The sequence below is a fragment of the Telopea speciosissima genome, chromosome 9 (assembly GCF_018873765.1).
Source record: "Telopea speciosissima isolate NSW1024214 ecotype Mountain lineage chromosome 9, Tspe_v1, whole genome shotgun sequence".
Classification (NCBI taxonomy): Eukaryota; Viridiplantae; Streptophyta; class Magnoliopsida; order Proteales; family Proteaceae; genus Telopea; species Telopea speciosissima.
In genome coordinates, this window is record NC_057924.1 from 47,230,441 (window position 1) to 47,247,213 (window position 16,773).

The window sequence follows — 16,773 nt, forward strand, 5'->3', positions numbered from 1 at the left end:
GAACCAAAACTAATACCAGCCCAAAATTCATTAAAAATACACATTTTCTTCGTACTATTGAATATATTTACAAGGCAATCTGCTAGGAAACTGCTAAAATAAATCAAAATCAAATCAAACTAAAACTAATTCTCCTTTATTGGATCATGTTTTGGACTCACTCATTCTCACATCAAAACGGATGAAATCAAACCAAAATCGGTCCAAACCTATGGATTGACACCTCTAACTGCAACAAGACAAGTAGGCCCAATAAAATAAAAATAAAAACAAATAGAAGGGTAAAACTGTCATATAATATTTTGCCGAAAGAAAAACTACGAGACAGTCAAGAGAGTTGCGAAACAAGTGCAATGGATGTTTTGCAAGAAGAGAGGAGAAATTAATGCGGAGAGAACCAAAATGACGGAAGCGAAGTAGAGAGTCACAACGGCATTAGAAACAGGGGAAGAAAGGAACATATAGAACAGAGACCATCGGCATTGGGACTTGTTTGGCTGTTATAATTTTTTTTCAGCGATGAGGCCTAGGGGTAAAAATCGTGGAGTTTTCTGTATCTCTACCTGTAATCAGGAGATCGAGCAGCTATCAAGAGAAAGTAGCCGATACAGCCTCTCTAATGGGCTTCTTCCTTCACTTGGAGCCAAAAACAGTCGAAGTGTTAAGTTGCGTAGGTTCATTATTTCGCCTTATGACCATCGTTACAGGTGATGGGTCTCTTCCCTTTCATCCTATTCTCTTTCCTTTTGATTTTCTTGAAATGGGTTCTTTCTTTCATTTTTTAATGATTTGATGGCCTTGCTAAAAACCCAAATTTTCACCTGCTGTGTTGGTGGTTCTTTTTAGTAATATTTCTTTGTTGATTTTGGGTTATCACATTGGAGAGAATTTTTTATCTGTTGGAAATTTTCAAAAGAATGCTAATTTTAGATGTGTGATCTTTTATATGATTCTTTTTTTTTCTAGCGGAAGCTTCTCAGGTTTTTCTAAGTTCGTAAGGATTGTGTTTTGGGGTACTCAATGCTAAAAATCAAGATAGCGAACATGTTGTTGTTTGGATTTTGGTTGATTAATGGAGAGGAGAAATTTAAATTGTTTTGTAGTTGATTAACTTATTCTATTTAAATTATGTGACGAGTAAAGATTTGTGGCTTCTTGCTCGAGCTGCTTCATTGAGGGATTTGTTATTGTATATTGAGAAATGCATGATGAATTTTTTTGGTTTTGGGATGGGGGAGAAGGAAAAGGAAAACGTCAATAAGTCCTTCATCATAAATAAATAAAGTCTATTATTTATTTTAGAGGAGATACATCACTACATTAGTGGAAGGCAAAATTCAAAATTTACGGGTGACCCTTTAGAGGGAAAAGGAAAAATCGCTGAAACAATTAAAATGCAAATAGAAATAGTTTATAACAAGGGTAGTAGGAACACCCCTCTCAATAATCAGGTATTGAAACATTACTTGAAGAATAATAGACAAACACGGAAAAAAATCCTCTCAATGCCCCAATGGTGCAGCATGGTGCAGTTTGGGGTGAAGAGGTCGATACCGGCTGATGCGACATCCAATAGGGCCAAGTTCGAAAAAAAAATGGATCAATAAGCTCGGACTGTTGGATGTGGCATTTGCCAGTGTCGACCTCTCCACCCCAAGCTGCATCACACTACACCGTTGGGGAATTGGAAAGGATTTAAATCGACAAACACAACCCAAGGAGGAGAAGGAGTGTGAGAGTGTAGTACATGGAATATTTGGCTGACTGTATACCGATTACTCTCGATTCTAGAGTAGAGCGACAAATATATTGAGTAGAATAGGGGCGACAGGTGCCTTGGAAGATTGTGGATATTCTCAATGATTGTAGAACTCTTTCTACCCATTTCATCAGTATTTCCTTCATTCATACCCTTCGTGAGGCGAATTGTGTGGCAAACCGTTTGGATACTTCAAGCGCATCGTCTCAAACTCATTGTATTTCGACTCTCTTCCCCGACCCCCTCGTGTATTTCTCTCTTGTTGTATATGACGATTCGTCTGGGACATTGTTCCAGCGTTAATAAATTAGTTTCATAAGAAAAAAAGAGATTGAGTATAGAATCAGATTGGCTGATTCCTTTTTGTTTATGTGATGTCATTTCCTTTTGTGGTTTTTTGGTAGAAGTGATGTCATTTCCTTTAATATCTACTATATAACACTTCTAAAGAATATTTACTTGAAAAAAATATACACTTCTAAAGAATTACCAAAAAAAAATATATACACTACTGATGTGCTAAATAGATGATAAATTAAACACGAAATTTTCATCAGGAGGGACCAATCTAAAGGTTACTTTATATATCTAATGATTAGAACTCGCCGCATCAACCCTCCATATTGAGGCTTGCCAAGAGTTAGGTCAGGGGATAACAACTGCTTGGTTGGTGCTTTATAGGTAGAGATGTAAATGGATCGAATTATGTTAGATGATAGCAGTATCATATTCGTATCCATTTATATTCGGACGGATTCAGATAATACCCTATAGCTTTTTAGACGGATTCGAATAGTTTCCGAATAGTGATTTTTTGAATACGGATTCTCTTAAATAGATATGAACGCGGATTGGATACGAATTTTCAACTATCCGTTGACATCTTCACCATTTTTATGATGAGGGTTAGGGTTGAGACTTGAGAGTTCAACAACTACCCTTTCTTCTACTCTTCTTAGTCTTTGATTTTTTTCACATAGATATGTGATTCTATGTATCACATTGCATAAACTATATACGGGAGAATGTTCTCTATGCCGCACCACAGCCTGCGGCTAGGCACATGGGCAGCCTGTGCAGGGGGTAGGATGGTCATTGCACCCACCCCCATGTGCCTAGGCGTAGGTTGCGTTGCGGCACAGAGAACATCACCCCACTATATATATATATATATATAAACCAATAGAAAATATAGAAAATAGTCACATTATCTTAATTTATAAAATTAGAAAAATAAGATAACAAAATCCAATAAGGTAACTTAAAAGGATAGACGGACACAAAGATATATTTCAGATATTTTATTACCGTTGGATTGCTAAACGAATTGGATAATAATCGGTCAGATAGGGGGATTATCATATTCGTATCGGATTAGTTTCGGATGGATTCGGATTCTCCTAAATGGATACAAACACGGATCGAATATAGATTTTCAAATATCTATTGACATCTCTACTTATCGGTATAGTGCAGACTCCTAAAAGAACATAGGTTGGATTCTCCAGCATAGTTTGAGGAATTAGTATCGGACCACTTGAAACAGGCGATTCATATTGGAATTAACAGATCGAGACACCGATTTTATGGTGATCCCAAATCTGTGGATCCAAATGGACTAACGATATGGAAAAAAAAAAAACATTAATTTTTTTTTTTTAGAAATAAAGGTAAAGTCGTTCAATCCAACCCGATTGAAGGTTATATGGATTAATATCCGCCTATACCAATACCAAATACTATAACCATTCTTTCTCATTAAAAAAAAAAAATACTATAACCATTCAATCCAATCTTCACCTATGTCTTGTGCCATAAGATACCCTTTTCCCGTTCGTAACTTTTTCCCTCTTGTAGCTGTAGTTTTTTTTTTCGGTGAAAGCTGTAGTTAAAGTCTAATGATGCAGCTTAAGAGTGTCAAAACCTAACCCGAATTGATGAAATCGAGCTGAACTGTCCGAAATTGCTATGAGCTGATAAGATTGGGTTTTGTAAAAACCAAACCGGACTGCACTGAAAACCGATGATATTGGACTGAACTTAAAAAACCGAACCAAAACTAATACCAGCCCAAAATTCATTAAAAATACACATTTTCTTCGTACTATTGAATATATTTACAAGGCAATCTGCTAGGAAACTGCTAAAATAAATCAAAATCAAATCAAACTAAAACTAATTCTCCTTTATTGGATCATGTTTTGGACTCACTCATTCTCACATCAAAACGGATGAAATCAAACCAAAATCGGTCCAAACCTATGGATTGACACCTCTAACTGCAACAAGACAAGTAGGCCCAATAAAATAAAAATAAAAACAAATAGAAGGGTAAAACTGTCATATAATATTTTGCCGAAAGAAAAACTACGAGACAGTCAAGAGAGTTGCGAAACAAGTGCAATGGATGTTTTGCAAGAAGAGAGGAGAAATTAATGCGGAGAGAACCAAAATGACGGAAGCGAAGTAGAGAGTCACAACGGCATTAGAAACAGGGGAAGAAAGGAACATATAGAACAGAGACCATCGGCATTGGGACTTGTTTGGCTGTTATAATTTTTTTTCAGCGATGAGGCCTAGGGGTAAAAATCGTGGAGTTTTCTGTATCTCTACCTGTAATCAGGAGATCGAGCAGCTATCAAGAGAAAGTAGCCGATACAGCCTCTCTAATGGGCTTCTTCCTTCACTTGGAGCCAAAAACAGTCGAAGTGTTAAGTTGCGTAGGTTCATTATTTCGCCTTATGACCATCGTTACAGGTGATGGGTCTCTTCCCTTTCATCCTATTCTCTTTCCTTTTGATTTTCTTGAAATGGGTTCTTTCTTTCATTTTTTAATGATTTGATGGCCTTGCTAAAAACCCAAATTTTCACCTGCTGTGTTGGTGGTTCTTTTTAGTAATATTTCTTTGTTGATTTTGGGTTATCACATTGGAGAGAATTTTTTATCTGTTGGAAATTTTCAAAAGAATGCTAATTTTAGATGTGTGATCTTTTATATGATTCTTTTTTTTTCTAGCGGAAGCTTCTCAGGTTTTTCTAAGTTCGTAAGGATTGTGTTTTGGGGTACTCAATGCTAAAAATCAAGATAGCGAACATGTTGTTGTTTGGATTTTGGTTGATTAATGGAGAGGAGAAATTTAAATTGTTTTGTAGTTGATTAACTTATTCTATTTAAATTATGTGACGAGTAAAGATTTGTGGCTTCTTGCTCGAGCTGCTTCATTGAGGGATTTGTTATTGTATATTGAGAAATGCATGATGAATTTTTTTGGTTTTGGGATGGGGGAGAAGGAAAAGGAAAACGTCAATAAGTCCTTCATCATTGTTTTTCTACTCTTTTCTTTATCTGAAATAGAATTTTCTTGTTATTTATATAATCCTGATAAATCCAATTCGTGACCAAACTAATAATTTTTATTGGATGGTTTCAGAGTTTTCACACCCTAATAATAAAATTGAAATTTTCTTATTACTAAATTTATCCTTGATTGAATTAATACTTGCAGGGCCTGGGAGACTTTTCTGGTTGTTCTTGTTGTATATATTGCTTGGGTATCTCCATTTGAATTTGGATTCCTTAAAAAAGAGAGGGGACCTCTTGCAATTGCTGATAATGTAGTTAATGGGTTCTTCACTGTGGATATTGTGCTGTCATTTTTTGTCGCCTTCCTTGATAAAACTACTTATCTCCTCATTGATGACCATAAGCAAATTGCTTGGAAGTATGTGAGCACCTGGTTTGTCTTTGATGCCATATCCACAATCCCCTTGGAAGCGCAGAGTATTTTTCCTCCACCTCTTAATTCGTATGACTTCTTCAACATGCTTCGTCTCTGGAGACTCCGAAGAGTCAGTTCCCTTTTTTCTAGGTATGGTGGGTTTTGAAGCCCCTGAATGAACTGAACCACTCCCCTCCCCTTGCCCCCACCTCCCCCCCCAAAAAAAAAAAAAAAAAAAAGAAGAGAAGAAAAAGAAAAGAACTGGCTTATTTTGGTACCAGAATACTAGAATTGTGAACTTTGATATCTGGACCATAATTGTCCACCTTGCACTTTATTTTAGCAGATTGGAGAAAGACAGGCATTTCAATTACTTCTGGGTTCGATGTGCAAAACTAGTATCTGTGAGTTTCTATCATAGATCTGTGTCTGTTTTATAAAGGGTAGCAGCTCTTTAGCAATTAGCTAAGTTACCAGGTTTTGAATGTTCTTGCAGGTAACACTCTTTGCAGTTCACTGTGCTGGGTGCTTCTACTATCTTCTTGCTGCACGTAACCATAACCCAAAGTCTACATGGATTGGAGCTTCTTATGAAAATTTTCTTGATTCAAGCATCTGGGTACGTTATGTGACATCATTGTATTGGTCCATCACTACGCTCACAACTGTTGGCTATGGTGATTTGCATGCTCAAAATACAAAGGAGATGATCTTTGAGATCTTCTACATGCTTTTCAACCTTGGATTAACAGCATATCTTATTGGAAATATGACCAACTTGGTTGTCCATTGGACCAGTAGAACTAGAAAATTTGTGAGTGATATTTTCTTCTTTTGCCTATATCCAATATCTGCTAAGAAGTCTAGACTGATGAAAGTTGCAAACACAATTCTCCATTCATATGTTCAGTGTTAATATGATAATGTATTGTATACTGGATATTGAACATTCTTTCTTGTTGCAACCTATTGACAAGTTATTATGGTATTGAGGAGTATTTGAGTATAAGAATGATTTGTTTGGTCTTGACTTTTGATTCTGCGGGGTGAGCTCTTTTCTTATCCTCCTTTCATTGTTTATTATGTCTTCATGGACTGATAGAGGGATACTATTCAAGCGGCATCGGGTTTTGCACAACGGCACCAACTACCAATACGCCTGCAAGAGCAGATGCTTGCCCACTTGTGTTTGAAGTTCAGAGCAGACTCGGAGGGACTGCAGCAGCAAGAGATTCTTGATACCCTGCCTAAAGCTATCCGATCAAGTATATCTCATTTTCTCTTTTACTCTCTAGTCGACAAGGTCTACTTGTTCCATGGAGTGTCAAATGATTTGCTTTTTCAGCTGGTAACATATTAATAACACTCACTAAACTTATCAAATTTGTGATTAATGTGTTTTTTCTTACCTTATCATCTACTATTCTATAAAATTTTCAGGTCTCCGAGATGAAAGCCGAGTATTTCCCCCCCAGGGAAGATGTGATCTTGCAGAATGAAGCACCAACAGACTTCTACATACTGGTTACTGGTGCTGTGGTGACTACTTTACTTCTGTTATGCTTTTGTCTTCTTATATCTGACTCTCAAAATTAAATTGATGCAACGATTAATGGATTATTATCAGTCTATGATTGGGATATTTTACCCCTCTTTGAATTCTTCCAAATAATGGCTTCTGATGTTGGAATTGCCCTCCAGGATCTTGTGATACTCAAGAATGGAATGGAACAGGCAAGTGTGATTACCAAAAGCCTTCTTGATAAATATATCATAGCAGAAAATTTCTTAAAAGGAAAATAGAATTGTAGTTCTAATAAATAAAAGACTGAGATGGACCAATGAATGAATACAGGTTGTTGGGGAGGCAAAGATTGGGGATGTCTTTGGTGAGGTGGGCGTACTCTGTTACAGGCCACAACTGTTCACGGTCCGCACTAAACGATTGAGTCAGCTGCTGCGTTTGAATCGTACTGCATTCTTGAATATAGTCCAGGCTAGTGTTGGAGACGGGACCATAATTATGAACAATGTCCTTCAGGTTTGTAGAGCTGGCAGCCGTGATGATAATGTTGTTCTATTTAGATGGTTACAAAATGAAACCCATCTAGAGATAGAAGTATATGGGCTCTCATAGAAATACTATTGTGTGACATCAAAATAAGCTAGTAAGAGGTTTTTGGTATAATATTTTGTTTGTGCATAGTTGTGACGTATATATGTGGTATTCATATTTCATTTATGGGTGGCGCAGTATTTGAAGGAGCTGAAGGACCCAGAGATGCAACGAATTCTAACAGAGACAGAGGACATGCTAGCTCAAGGTAGAATGGACCTTCCACTCAGTCTATGCTTTGCAGTGTCTAGAGGAGACGATCTATTGTTGCATCAATTACTAAGAAGGGGCTTGGATCCCAATGAATCTAACAACAGTGGGCGCCCTGCTCTGGTCCATATTATTACTTTTGCTTCTACAATTGATTTAAGTATTTCATGTTTCTCTATAAAACTCTTATGTGGAACCCCTTTTTTTTTATTTATTTTATGTATAACCAGCATTTAGCAGCATCCAAAGGATATGAAAACTGCGTCCTACTTCTACTAGACTATGGAGCAAATCCCAACAGCAGAGGTATGTTAAGCTGACAATCAATTAGTAGATGGGCCCATTTATGTTAGCGAAATGCAGTCGATGCCCTCCCTCCCTACTGTCTGGACTTGCCTGCCCTTGTATTCTGAAAGGGAATTCTAAGGCAACCCTGGAGTTTCTTTAGGATGCATTAATTAATTTTAAATGTTGAGCAGGAAAGTGAAGAAAATTCCCTCATGTTAAAATCAAGTCCCCTCTATATTCTTCTCCTCACACTTTGTTCCTCGCTGGACTGTTTTTAATATTTTGACATTGTTATAATATCAGAAAATAATTAACCAGACCAGAGGTAGAAGAAGAAGAAAGAAGAAGAGAAGAGAGGAAGAAATCCACGCAAACCCCAATAGGGAAAAGGGCCTGCGGTAGAACTGAATGTTCTATCTTAGGTCATTGACTGAATTTATTATGTTAAAACAATAATACTGATGGGACAGAATTGCCCCTTACATAAACCGATATAGTAAAAGGCAGAAATAAATAGGAGTAGAAAGACTTATTTGCCCCTATAAACATTTATTTTAACTAACATTAGTTTATTTCTTTTGTCTGTTTGCTTGTTTAATCAAGATAGTGAATTTTTGTTTTCACATCTTTTTAACACTTTCATCTCCTCATGTTCACTCTTGTGGGTGGGGTAGTGCTGCTGTTACAAACACAGATTCACTAGTCTTTTTGTACCTTTATGGCTCTCTATTTCTTCTAATTGGTTCTTGCATAACTTCCTGAAATTGTAGAGAGAAAAGGAGGGTTGGGTTGGGGTGGGGGTGGGAATGGGTTAATTCATGCTTTGGATATAGATATCAAGAGTTGGTGTGCTAATAGAAGCTTTGTTAGTCCACCTTATAATCTTTATCAACAGCTGCAAGTCTAACACAATACCCTTCCTAGACTCTCTAGTGGGGACTTCTACAATCTTCTACATCAGTTTAGGGTTTATTTAGATTTTGTGCTTATTAATGTGATCTTTAGAAGGAAGGTTGTGCTTGGCGCGTTGGTCAAGTATTCACTTGCTGAATTCTTGGTTACGGGTTCAAGTCCTGGAAACAGCCTCTCTGGAAACAGGGGTAAGGCTGCGTACATTTGACCCTCCCCAGACCCTGCTAAACATGGGAGCCTTGTGCATTGGGTACGGCCCTTTTTTTTTTTAATTTAATCTTTAGAAGCATATTAAGAGTTTTAGAATTTCAGTTGAGAAGAAGAGTTGAGAGAATAGATTGGTTTGTCAATAGTGATAATGCCGTTTGTTATTTATAAGTTGAATAAAGGTAATGTAGTCCTAGATAGACAAAGGTCTACTAGGAGCCAGGCAAGTTAGGATCTTCTAAAACAGCTGGCCGATTGGGCAGAATTGTAGTTTTAGGTAGCCGATTGGGCAGAATTGTAGTTTTAGGTAAAAAACTAGGTTATGTTTAGGGTAGTGAGGTTGAAACTTATTTTGTAATGATAGGCCGGTCTAGGGGAAGCTAATAGTGAAGGTTGGAATGATGTTTAAATAAAAAAATTAAAATTCAGAAATTTAGGGTTAGGGTTTCGAGTTTTGGGAGACAAGGGGGTGATGGATTTTAGGGTTTAGAGTGAGAGATATGGACTGGGGTTTGGATCGAGTACTAGGGACAGTGTGGGGGAGATTCGGTTGTAGTTTGGAAGGTTTTGGCTGGTTGAATAGTTCTAGACAGATTTTGGGCTTTTGGGTTTTAATGGGGATGAGGGGGGATTAGGGTTTAGTTGAAGGTTTGGGGTAGAAGCTAGGATCGAGTGTAGGTAGGACTGTGAAGGTACTGTGATTGAAATTTGAGTGTAAATTGATGGGGGGGGGGGGGGAATTGGGCTGCACAGGAATTTTAGGGTTTATGGAGTTAGGGTTTAGTGGGAATCGATTGGGGAAATGTAGGTTTAGGTTGGAGGATTAGGAGAAGAAGGATAGTTGCAGGAAAATTAAATTAACTTACTGGATTTTGGGTTCTTCAATGGCAGCTTGAAGATGAACTTGAGCAGGACCTCCCGATCTTAATAGATGCAAGGAGTCGATCGGAGTCCACCAATCCCTTTCACCTTGATATGATTCACAAGGCCTCCTTGATATTACCCACAGGGAACATTCTCAAAGAGCTGAACAGCAGCAGCAGCAATGGAAAACGATTTTTTTTAAGTTTGAATAATTCTGTGGGGGAGCCTCCCACGTTTTATTAATATAATAGGCCTAAGGGCCTGATTCCTAAAACATATCTGATTCCCGCTCTCTTCAGAAATTGTGGAGAGGTGGGAATAAACAACTTAAAAGCAATTAAAACGCCTAAAATCTAAAAGATTCCTAAGTAGCCAATAGGATATAAGATCCTAACAGCCAATAGGAACATTTCACTTAAATTGAACCAAGTATGAACTGTTTCAATTAAGTTTACAATTAAACAAAAAAAAACTAAGTATAGAATGCAGAAAATTAAAACTAAGGCTAAAATAACTAAGCATAAAACTATTCTAAGGCTCCAACACTAGGCCCTATGATTAGGGCATCTTGACTTCCTTGCAGATGCTTGGATCTGCATCAGCTCTCCCCGTCTTAAAAACATTCATCTCCGATGAATGGGTGAACTTCTTGCAACCATCTGCAGGATTCCAAGTGCTGTCCTGGATTGAAGAAATCTGACCTCGAACTTTATGTTGATGAGGGGGAAACAACATGTGATTAGCAGCTTTAACACTTCCTGGACAGAATTCTGGTGAGGCTAGAGCAGTAGGAATAAAGTTTTCAACTCGTGGAGCCTTCTCTTCAAAGAACCAAGGTGGCATAACAAACTCTATGTGTTCAACCTCCATAGAGCCTTTAGTGTTAATAACCTTCTCATCGAGCTCCACCTCTTCAAGAACAGCATCTTGAATGTTATTGTCTTCCTATGGAATGCCCTCAACCACCTCTTCATCTTCTGCCACTTCAATCCATCAATACTTGAGTAATAACATGAATACCTTGAGTATCATCACCCAAATCTTCATAGTAACAAACTTCGTTATCATCATCGGATGGGGGATAAGCATGTAAACCTGGTTCATCATTATCATCGGGGGTTTCATCTGCTTTTGCAGCCACATTGACATGTTTATGCTTTTATGGGCATTCCCTGGCATAGTGTCCATATTCATTGTAGTGGAAACACTTGTGAGGATCACTATTGTCCACGGGGGCTTTACCCTTATGATCAACATGTGGAGGAGTTGTAGGGCGGGAAGAACTACCAACATAATAGCCTGATTGAGTAGAATCAGCAGCAGAATTTCCAACTCGAGTGTGACCATTGGTAGTAGACTTGAATGCTGGAAAAGCTTTGTTGGTGTCTTTAGTAGAGGAATCAAATCTTCTATTTCCAGCCAATAATTCTTCAGCCTTCAATGCCTTCTCAAAACAGTCCCAAATATCTCTAACATCAGCTTCTCCAATACCTCTGACAATATCAGCCCTCAATCCCAGTCGAAACCGAGATAACATCTGAGTAGTACTCTCTCTCTTGCCAATGCGAGAAGATAGAGCATCGAAGTTTTGCATGTACTCAGATACAATCATGATCCCTTGGCGTAGGAGTTGAATTGATCTTGTACCTGTGCTTTGTAATGCCTGGGCAAGTATTTCTCCCTCAAATCATATCTCATATCAGCCCATGTAGTGGGAGTATGATCATCATGTTCCATGTCCCTTTCTGCAGTTTGCCACCATTCTTGGGCAGGGCCAACCAACTTGGTACGTGCCAATCTCATCTTCTTGTCTTCAGGCAAGTCATACCAATCAAAATAGTCATCAAGGGCAACAAGCCAATCATAAAATACCTAAGGATCATGGTTCCCATCAAACTCTTTCAACTCGAGCTTCACCTTCTGGGTGTCATACCTTCGATTAGGAACTTCATCACTAGTGAAATAGGATCTCATGTACTCTTCAAAGTTCGGTCTTCTAGGTTCTTCTCAGTTTCTGTTCCTGTCTTCTCTATGCCCATCTCTGTCATTCCTATCATATCTGCGTCTATCCCTGTGATATCTGTCATCTCTGGAGTAATCTTTGTGATATCTGGAATGATCTCTGTGATCTCTGGAATGATCTATGTAATCTCTGGGTTGATCTCTATGAACTCTGGAGTGATCTCTGTGATCTCTGGATTGATCTCTGTGATGCCTTTCTCTTCCCAGAGTTCCATGCTCTTCGGATTGAACTTGAAATCTGTCCTCTAATAGGGGATCATTGCTGTCCCTAAGAGGTGCAATCTGTTTTTGCTTAATTACTTGCAGCCTTTCAGTGATAGTTTTAATCTCTTCAGTAAAGGTCTTCTGATCAACAGTAAATTTCTGAAACATCTCTAACATTGCTGCCATAGGATCGGTGGGGGGGGGGGGGTGTGGCAATACTGTATTTAGAATTGGATTGCCATGTTGATCCATGGCTCTGATACCAATTAATGTAGTTAGGATCTTCTAAAAGAGCTGGCAGACTGGGCAGAATTGTAGTTTTAGGTAAAAAACTAGGGTTATGTTTAGGGTAGTGAGGTTGGATCTTATTTGGTAATGATAGGTAGGTCTAGGGGAAGCTAATAGTGAAGGTTTGAATGGTGTTTAAATAAAAAATTAAAATTCAAAAATTTAGGGTTAGGGTCTCGGGTTTTGGGAGAGAAGGGGGTGATGGAATTTAGGGTTTAGAGTGAGAGATTTGGACAGGGGTTTGGGTCGAGTAATAGGGACAGTGTGGGGGAGATTCAGTTGTAGTTTGGACTTTGGAAGGTTTTGGCTGGTTGAATAGTTCTAGACAGATTTTGGGCTTTTGGGTTTTAATGGGGATGAGGGGAATTAGGGTTTAGTTGAAGGTTTGGGGGTAAAAGCTAGGATCGAGTGTAGGTAGGACTATGAGGGTACTGTGATTGAAATTCGAGTGCAAATTGATTTTGGGGGGGGGGGGAATTGGGCTGCCCAGGAATTTTAGGGTTTATGGAGTTGGGGTTTAGTGGGAATCAATTGGGGGAATGTAGGTTTAGGTTGGAGGATTAGGGGAAGAAGGATAGGACAATTAAATTAAGGGTAAAATACACGTACCCCCCTATAATGCACCCAATATTCCTCGTACCCCCCTAAGCAGCTCAATATTCCACGTACCACCCTTCAATATTCCACGTACCACCCCTGCTTTGCACCCCAAATGCCAGATAGGTCCAATCCGTTAAATACCACCATTAGATTCCAAAATTTTGACCATTTTACCCTTTGCTCCATTTTCTTAAATCTGAAAAGACTTAATTACCCTCACTTCTTTGTTGCCCTAAACTAATTGAAAATGACCATTTTACCCTTTGTTTTATTTTTATAAATGAAAAGACCTAATTGCCCTCAGTTATGTATTACCCTAACCTAATTTGAAAAGACTATTTTAACCCTATATATTTGTTCCTAAAAACCCCAAAATGCCCTCATCTTCCCCAAATCATCATCTTCTTTTACATACCCACCACCATCTTCTTCTTCTTCTTCTTCCGCCGCCAATCCTGCTGGAGCACAACCCACCCCACTTCTTATTCTTCTTCTATCATCCACTCCCATTTCATGAATCCTACTGGAGATAGGAGGAGGACGAAGCGTTGGCATCATAACGAGAAGGGCTTGGGAAGGAAGAAGAAGCTGGGCTTGCATGGTAAGAAGGAACAGGGCTTGGGAATGAAGAAGATGCTGGGCTTGGTTGGTGCGAAGAACATGGACTGATGTTGGTTGAAATGCCTGCGGCTTCAATTTGGGGTGGCTTGCATCCCTGTTCAAGAAGAAAAAAAAAACAGAAATTTAAGCAATGTTGTGAGAAGAATAGCATGAATGACTGAATGGATTGTTCAAATGGGTTCATTGATTCCTCCCTTCTTCAGTCCCAAATCCTATTAAACTTGGGAAGGAACCAGAGATCACAGACTTTCAATTCCGGCCAAGATTGTTGTCAGATCCAAAACAGAACACCAAAAAGGGGGAAAAATCATCGGAATTTTCAATACCATCCATTTCAGCTCACAAAACGGACAGCAAAATAGGGATTTTGTTTTCAAGAGCCAAAATATACAAGATCTCCTGAAAACGATAAGTTTGCTAGCGATTTCCAAACACCAAAGCCGAAAAATTCGAAGAACATAGGGAGGAAATGTTAAAAAGGGGGAAATTTTCCAACCTCCATACGAAAACCAATAAGAGATTGGCCAGAAACCATTTCATGTTCCCAAATTCGAATTACGTCTAAGACCTTACATATACACTAATATGTTTTTGCGGATCGGAGTATCCGACTCCTCTACTGTTGATTCTGGCAGATGGGTCAGCTTCCAAACAGCAGCATCACCACCTTTTGCAACTCTGGCGTCTCCTACGTTCAATCTGGTGAAGCCCCTTGTGGCTCAGATGAACTCGACCCATTACGACCCCGCTACAGAGCGTGGAGGGATAAGTTGGAAGTGAGGACCGGAGTTCGAGTTTGAGGGCATTTGTCTTAGAACCCAAAGCCAATGGTGGGTGGTGGTGGTGGTGGGTATGTAAAAGAAGATGATGATTTGGGGAAGATGAGGGCATTTTGGGGTTTTTAGGAACAAATATTTAGGGGTAAAATAGTCTTTTCAAATTAGGTTAGAGTAATACATAAATGAGGGCAATTAGGTCTTTTCATTTATAAAAATAAAACAAAGGGTAAAATAGTCATTTTCAATTAGTTTAGGGCAACAAATAAGTGAGGGTAATTAAGTCTTTTCAGATTTAAGAAAATGGAGCAAAGGGTAAAATGGTCAAAATATTGGCATCTAATGGTGGTATTTAACGGATTGGACCTATTTGGCATTTGGGGTGTAAAGCAGGGGTGGTACGTGGAATATTGAAGGGTGGTACATGGAATATTGAGCCGCTTAGGGGGGTACGAGGAATATTGGGTGCATTATAGGGGGGTATGTGTACTTTACCCTTAAATTAACTTACTGGATTTTAGGTTCTTCAATGGCAGCTTGAATATGAGCTTGAGCAGGCCCTCCCGATCTGATGCAGGACAAACCCTAGAAGCTAGGGAATCTCACAATAGAACAGGTTCACAGGTGTAACACCCTAGTGGAGACTTAAGACAAGGGCTGGAATTCGCACAACGCCACATTCAACATGAGACATAAAAGAGCAGAATTTACTAATGGCAATCATCAATAGAAATCACATGAATGAACACCAATAGGTCTTAGGAATCAATTCTAGCAACCTATATGGTTAATTCCACAAGGCTAGGCAAGTAAATTCATGGCATTACATTCAAGGATTCAGTAAGCATGCGTGGCAGTCCATATAAGATAAGAAGCCATTGATAATGAGCATTAGAAACATACACAAAACCAAAACAGCACAACTAGGGTAAAATAAATACTGTTTCAGGTCTGAAATTAGTGAGAAAGTCATGCAAAGATTATCAAAATAAAGTTCTGTTCTAGGTTTAAAGAAAGGGTGGGTTGTAGGGGTTAGGTTGGGGTTAGGGTTTCAAGGAGAAGTCTGGAAATGGGGAAGGGATGGTTAGGGACTGGTTTAGGAAGGGGAAACAAAGGGTTTTGGCTAATAGGAAGGAGGGGAATGGAGGGATTAATTTTTAATGGGGCTGGGGTGCTTCAGTTACAAGTACAGGGAGGGGAAAAGGACTCTCGACAGCAAGGGGAAGGGGGGTGAAAAAGGGCCACGACAGCAGCAGGGTGGGAGGGAATGATCTCACGACAGCAGGGGGGGGGGAATGGTCTCACGACAGCAGCAGGGTGGGGGAAATAGTCTCACGACAGCATCTGGGGGGAAATAGGGACCACGACAGCAGGGAAAAAGAAAGAAGAGAAAGGGGAGACGTGGGGGAAAGGGAAGAGAAAGAAAGAAAGAGGAAGAGATGAGAGGGAGAGAGTTCGTACCTTTGAGAGGGAGAGAAGTCGTAAAGAGGAGAGGGAGGGAGTCACAGCAACTGCTTGCAACCTTTCTTTTCTTCATTCGTTTTTTTTTCCAAACATAGTTTCAATACACTTAAATAGAAACTAAAACAGTCATATGCCTAAACTACCCTTACTTAAGTTACAAGACTGAAACAAAAAAAAAAAAAAAAAAAAAAACTTCAGGAATAAATAAATAAAAGTACTAAAACACCCTTCACTTATTTAACATAAGTACTAAGGTAAAAGACCAAAATAACCCTAGGAGTCTAAACAGCCCCGTGCTAGCCTGTAGCCTCTGAAAGCATCATCGAACCATAGTAACTGGCTCCGTGGTAGTCTCCTGCGCCTCTGGTAGTGGTGCACAAAGGGTCTCCGGTAGTGGTGCGGCATGATGTCCCCATCACGATCTTAACAGATGCAAGGAGTTGATTGGAGTCCACCAATGTCTTCCACCTTGATATGACTCACAAGGCCTCCTTGATATTACCTACAAGGAACACTCTCAAAGACCTGAACAGCAGCAACAATGGCAGCAACATAAAAAACGATTTTTTTTTTGAGTTTAAATAATTCTGTTGGGGAGCCTTCCATGTTTTATTAATATAATAGCCCTAAGGGCTTGATTCCTAAAACAAATCTAATTCCCTCTCTCTTCAGAAATCATGGAGAGGTGGGAATAAACAACTTAAAAGCAATTAAAACACCTAA

General features: G+C 39.0%; 1 protein-coding gene across 2 annotated transcripts in view; it reads left to right on the forward strand.

The window, feature by feature from the left end:
• The first annotated feature begins 483 nt into the window (after nucleotides 1-483).
• Nucleotides 484-16,773, forward strand: part of LOC122641109 (potassium channel AKT1-like) — a 30,486-nt gene continuing 14,196 nt past the window's right edge. Inside the window, exons 1-10 of one of the 2 annotated variants that reach the window (XM_043834430.1) lie at nucleotides 484-707; nucleotides 5,266-5,628; nucleotides 5,825-5,882; nucleotides 5,975-6,292; nucleotides 6,581-6,826; nucleotides 6,919-7,017; nucleotides 7,180-7,212; nucleotides 7,334-7,519; nucleotides 7,733-7,927; nucleotides 8,035-8,110. In XM_043834430.1, the coding sequence (XP_043690365.1) occupies nucleotides 520-707; nucleotides 5,266-5,628; nucleotides 5,825-5,882; nucleotides 5,975-6,292; nucleotides 6,581-6,826; nucleotides 6,919-7,017; nucleotides 7,180-7,212; nucleotides 7,334-7,519; nucleotides 7,733-7,927; nucleotides 8,035-8,110 (1,762 nt within the window). In that variant the 5' untranslated portion in view covers nucleotides 484-519. Of the gene's footprint in view, nucleotides 708-4,292; nucleotides 4,517-5,265; nucleotides 5,629-5,824; nucleotides 5,883-5,974; nucleotides 6,293-6,580; nucleotides 6,827-6,918; nucleotides 7,018-7,179; nucleotides 7,213-7,333; nucleotides 7,520-7,732; nucleotides 7,928-8,034; nucleotides 8,111-16,773 lie in introns of those variants that run through there. The other variant, XM_043834431.1, reaches the window with a different exon arrangement.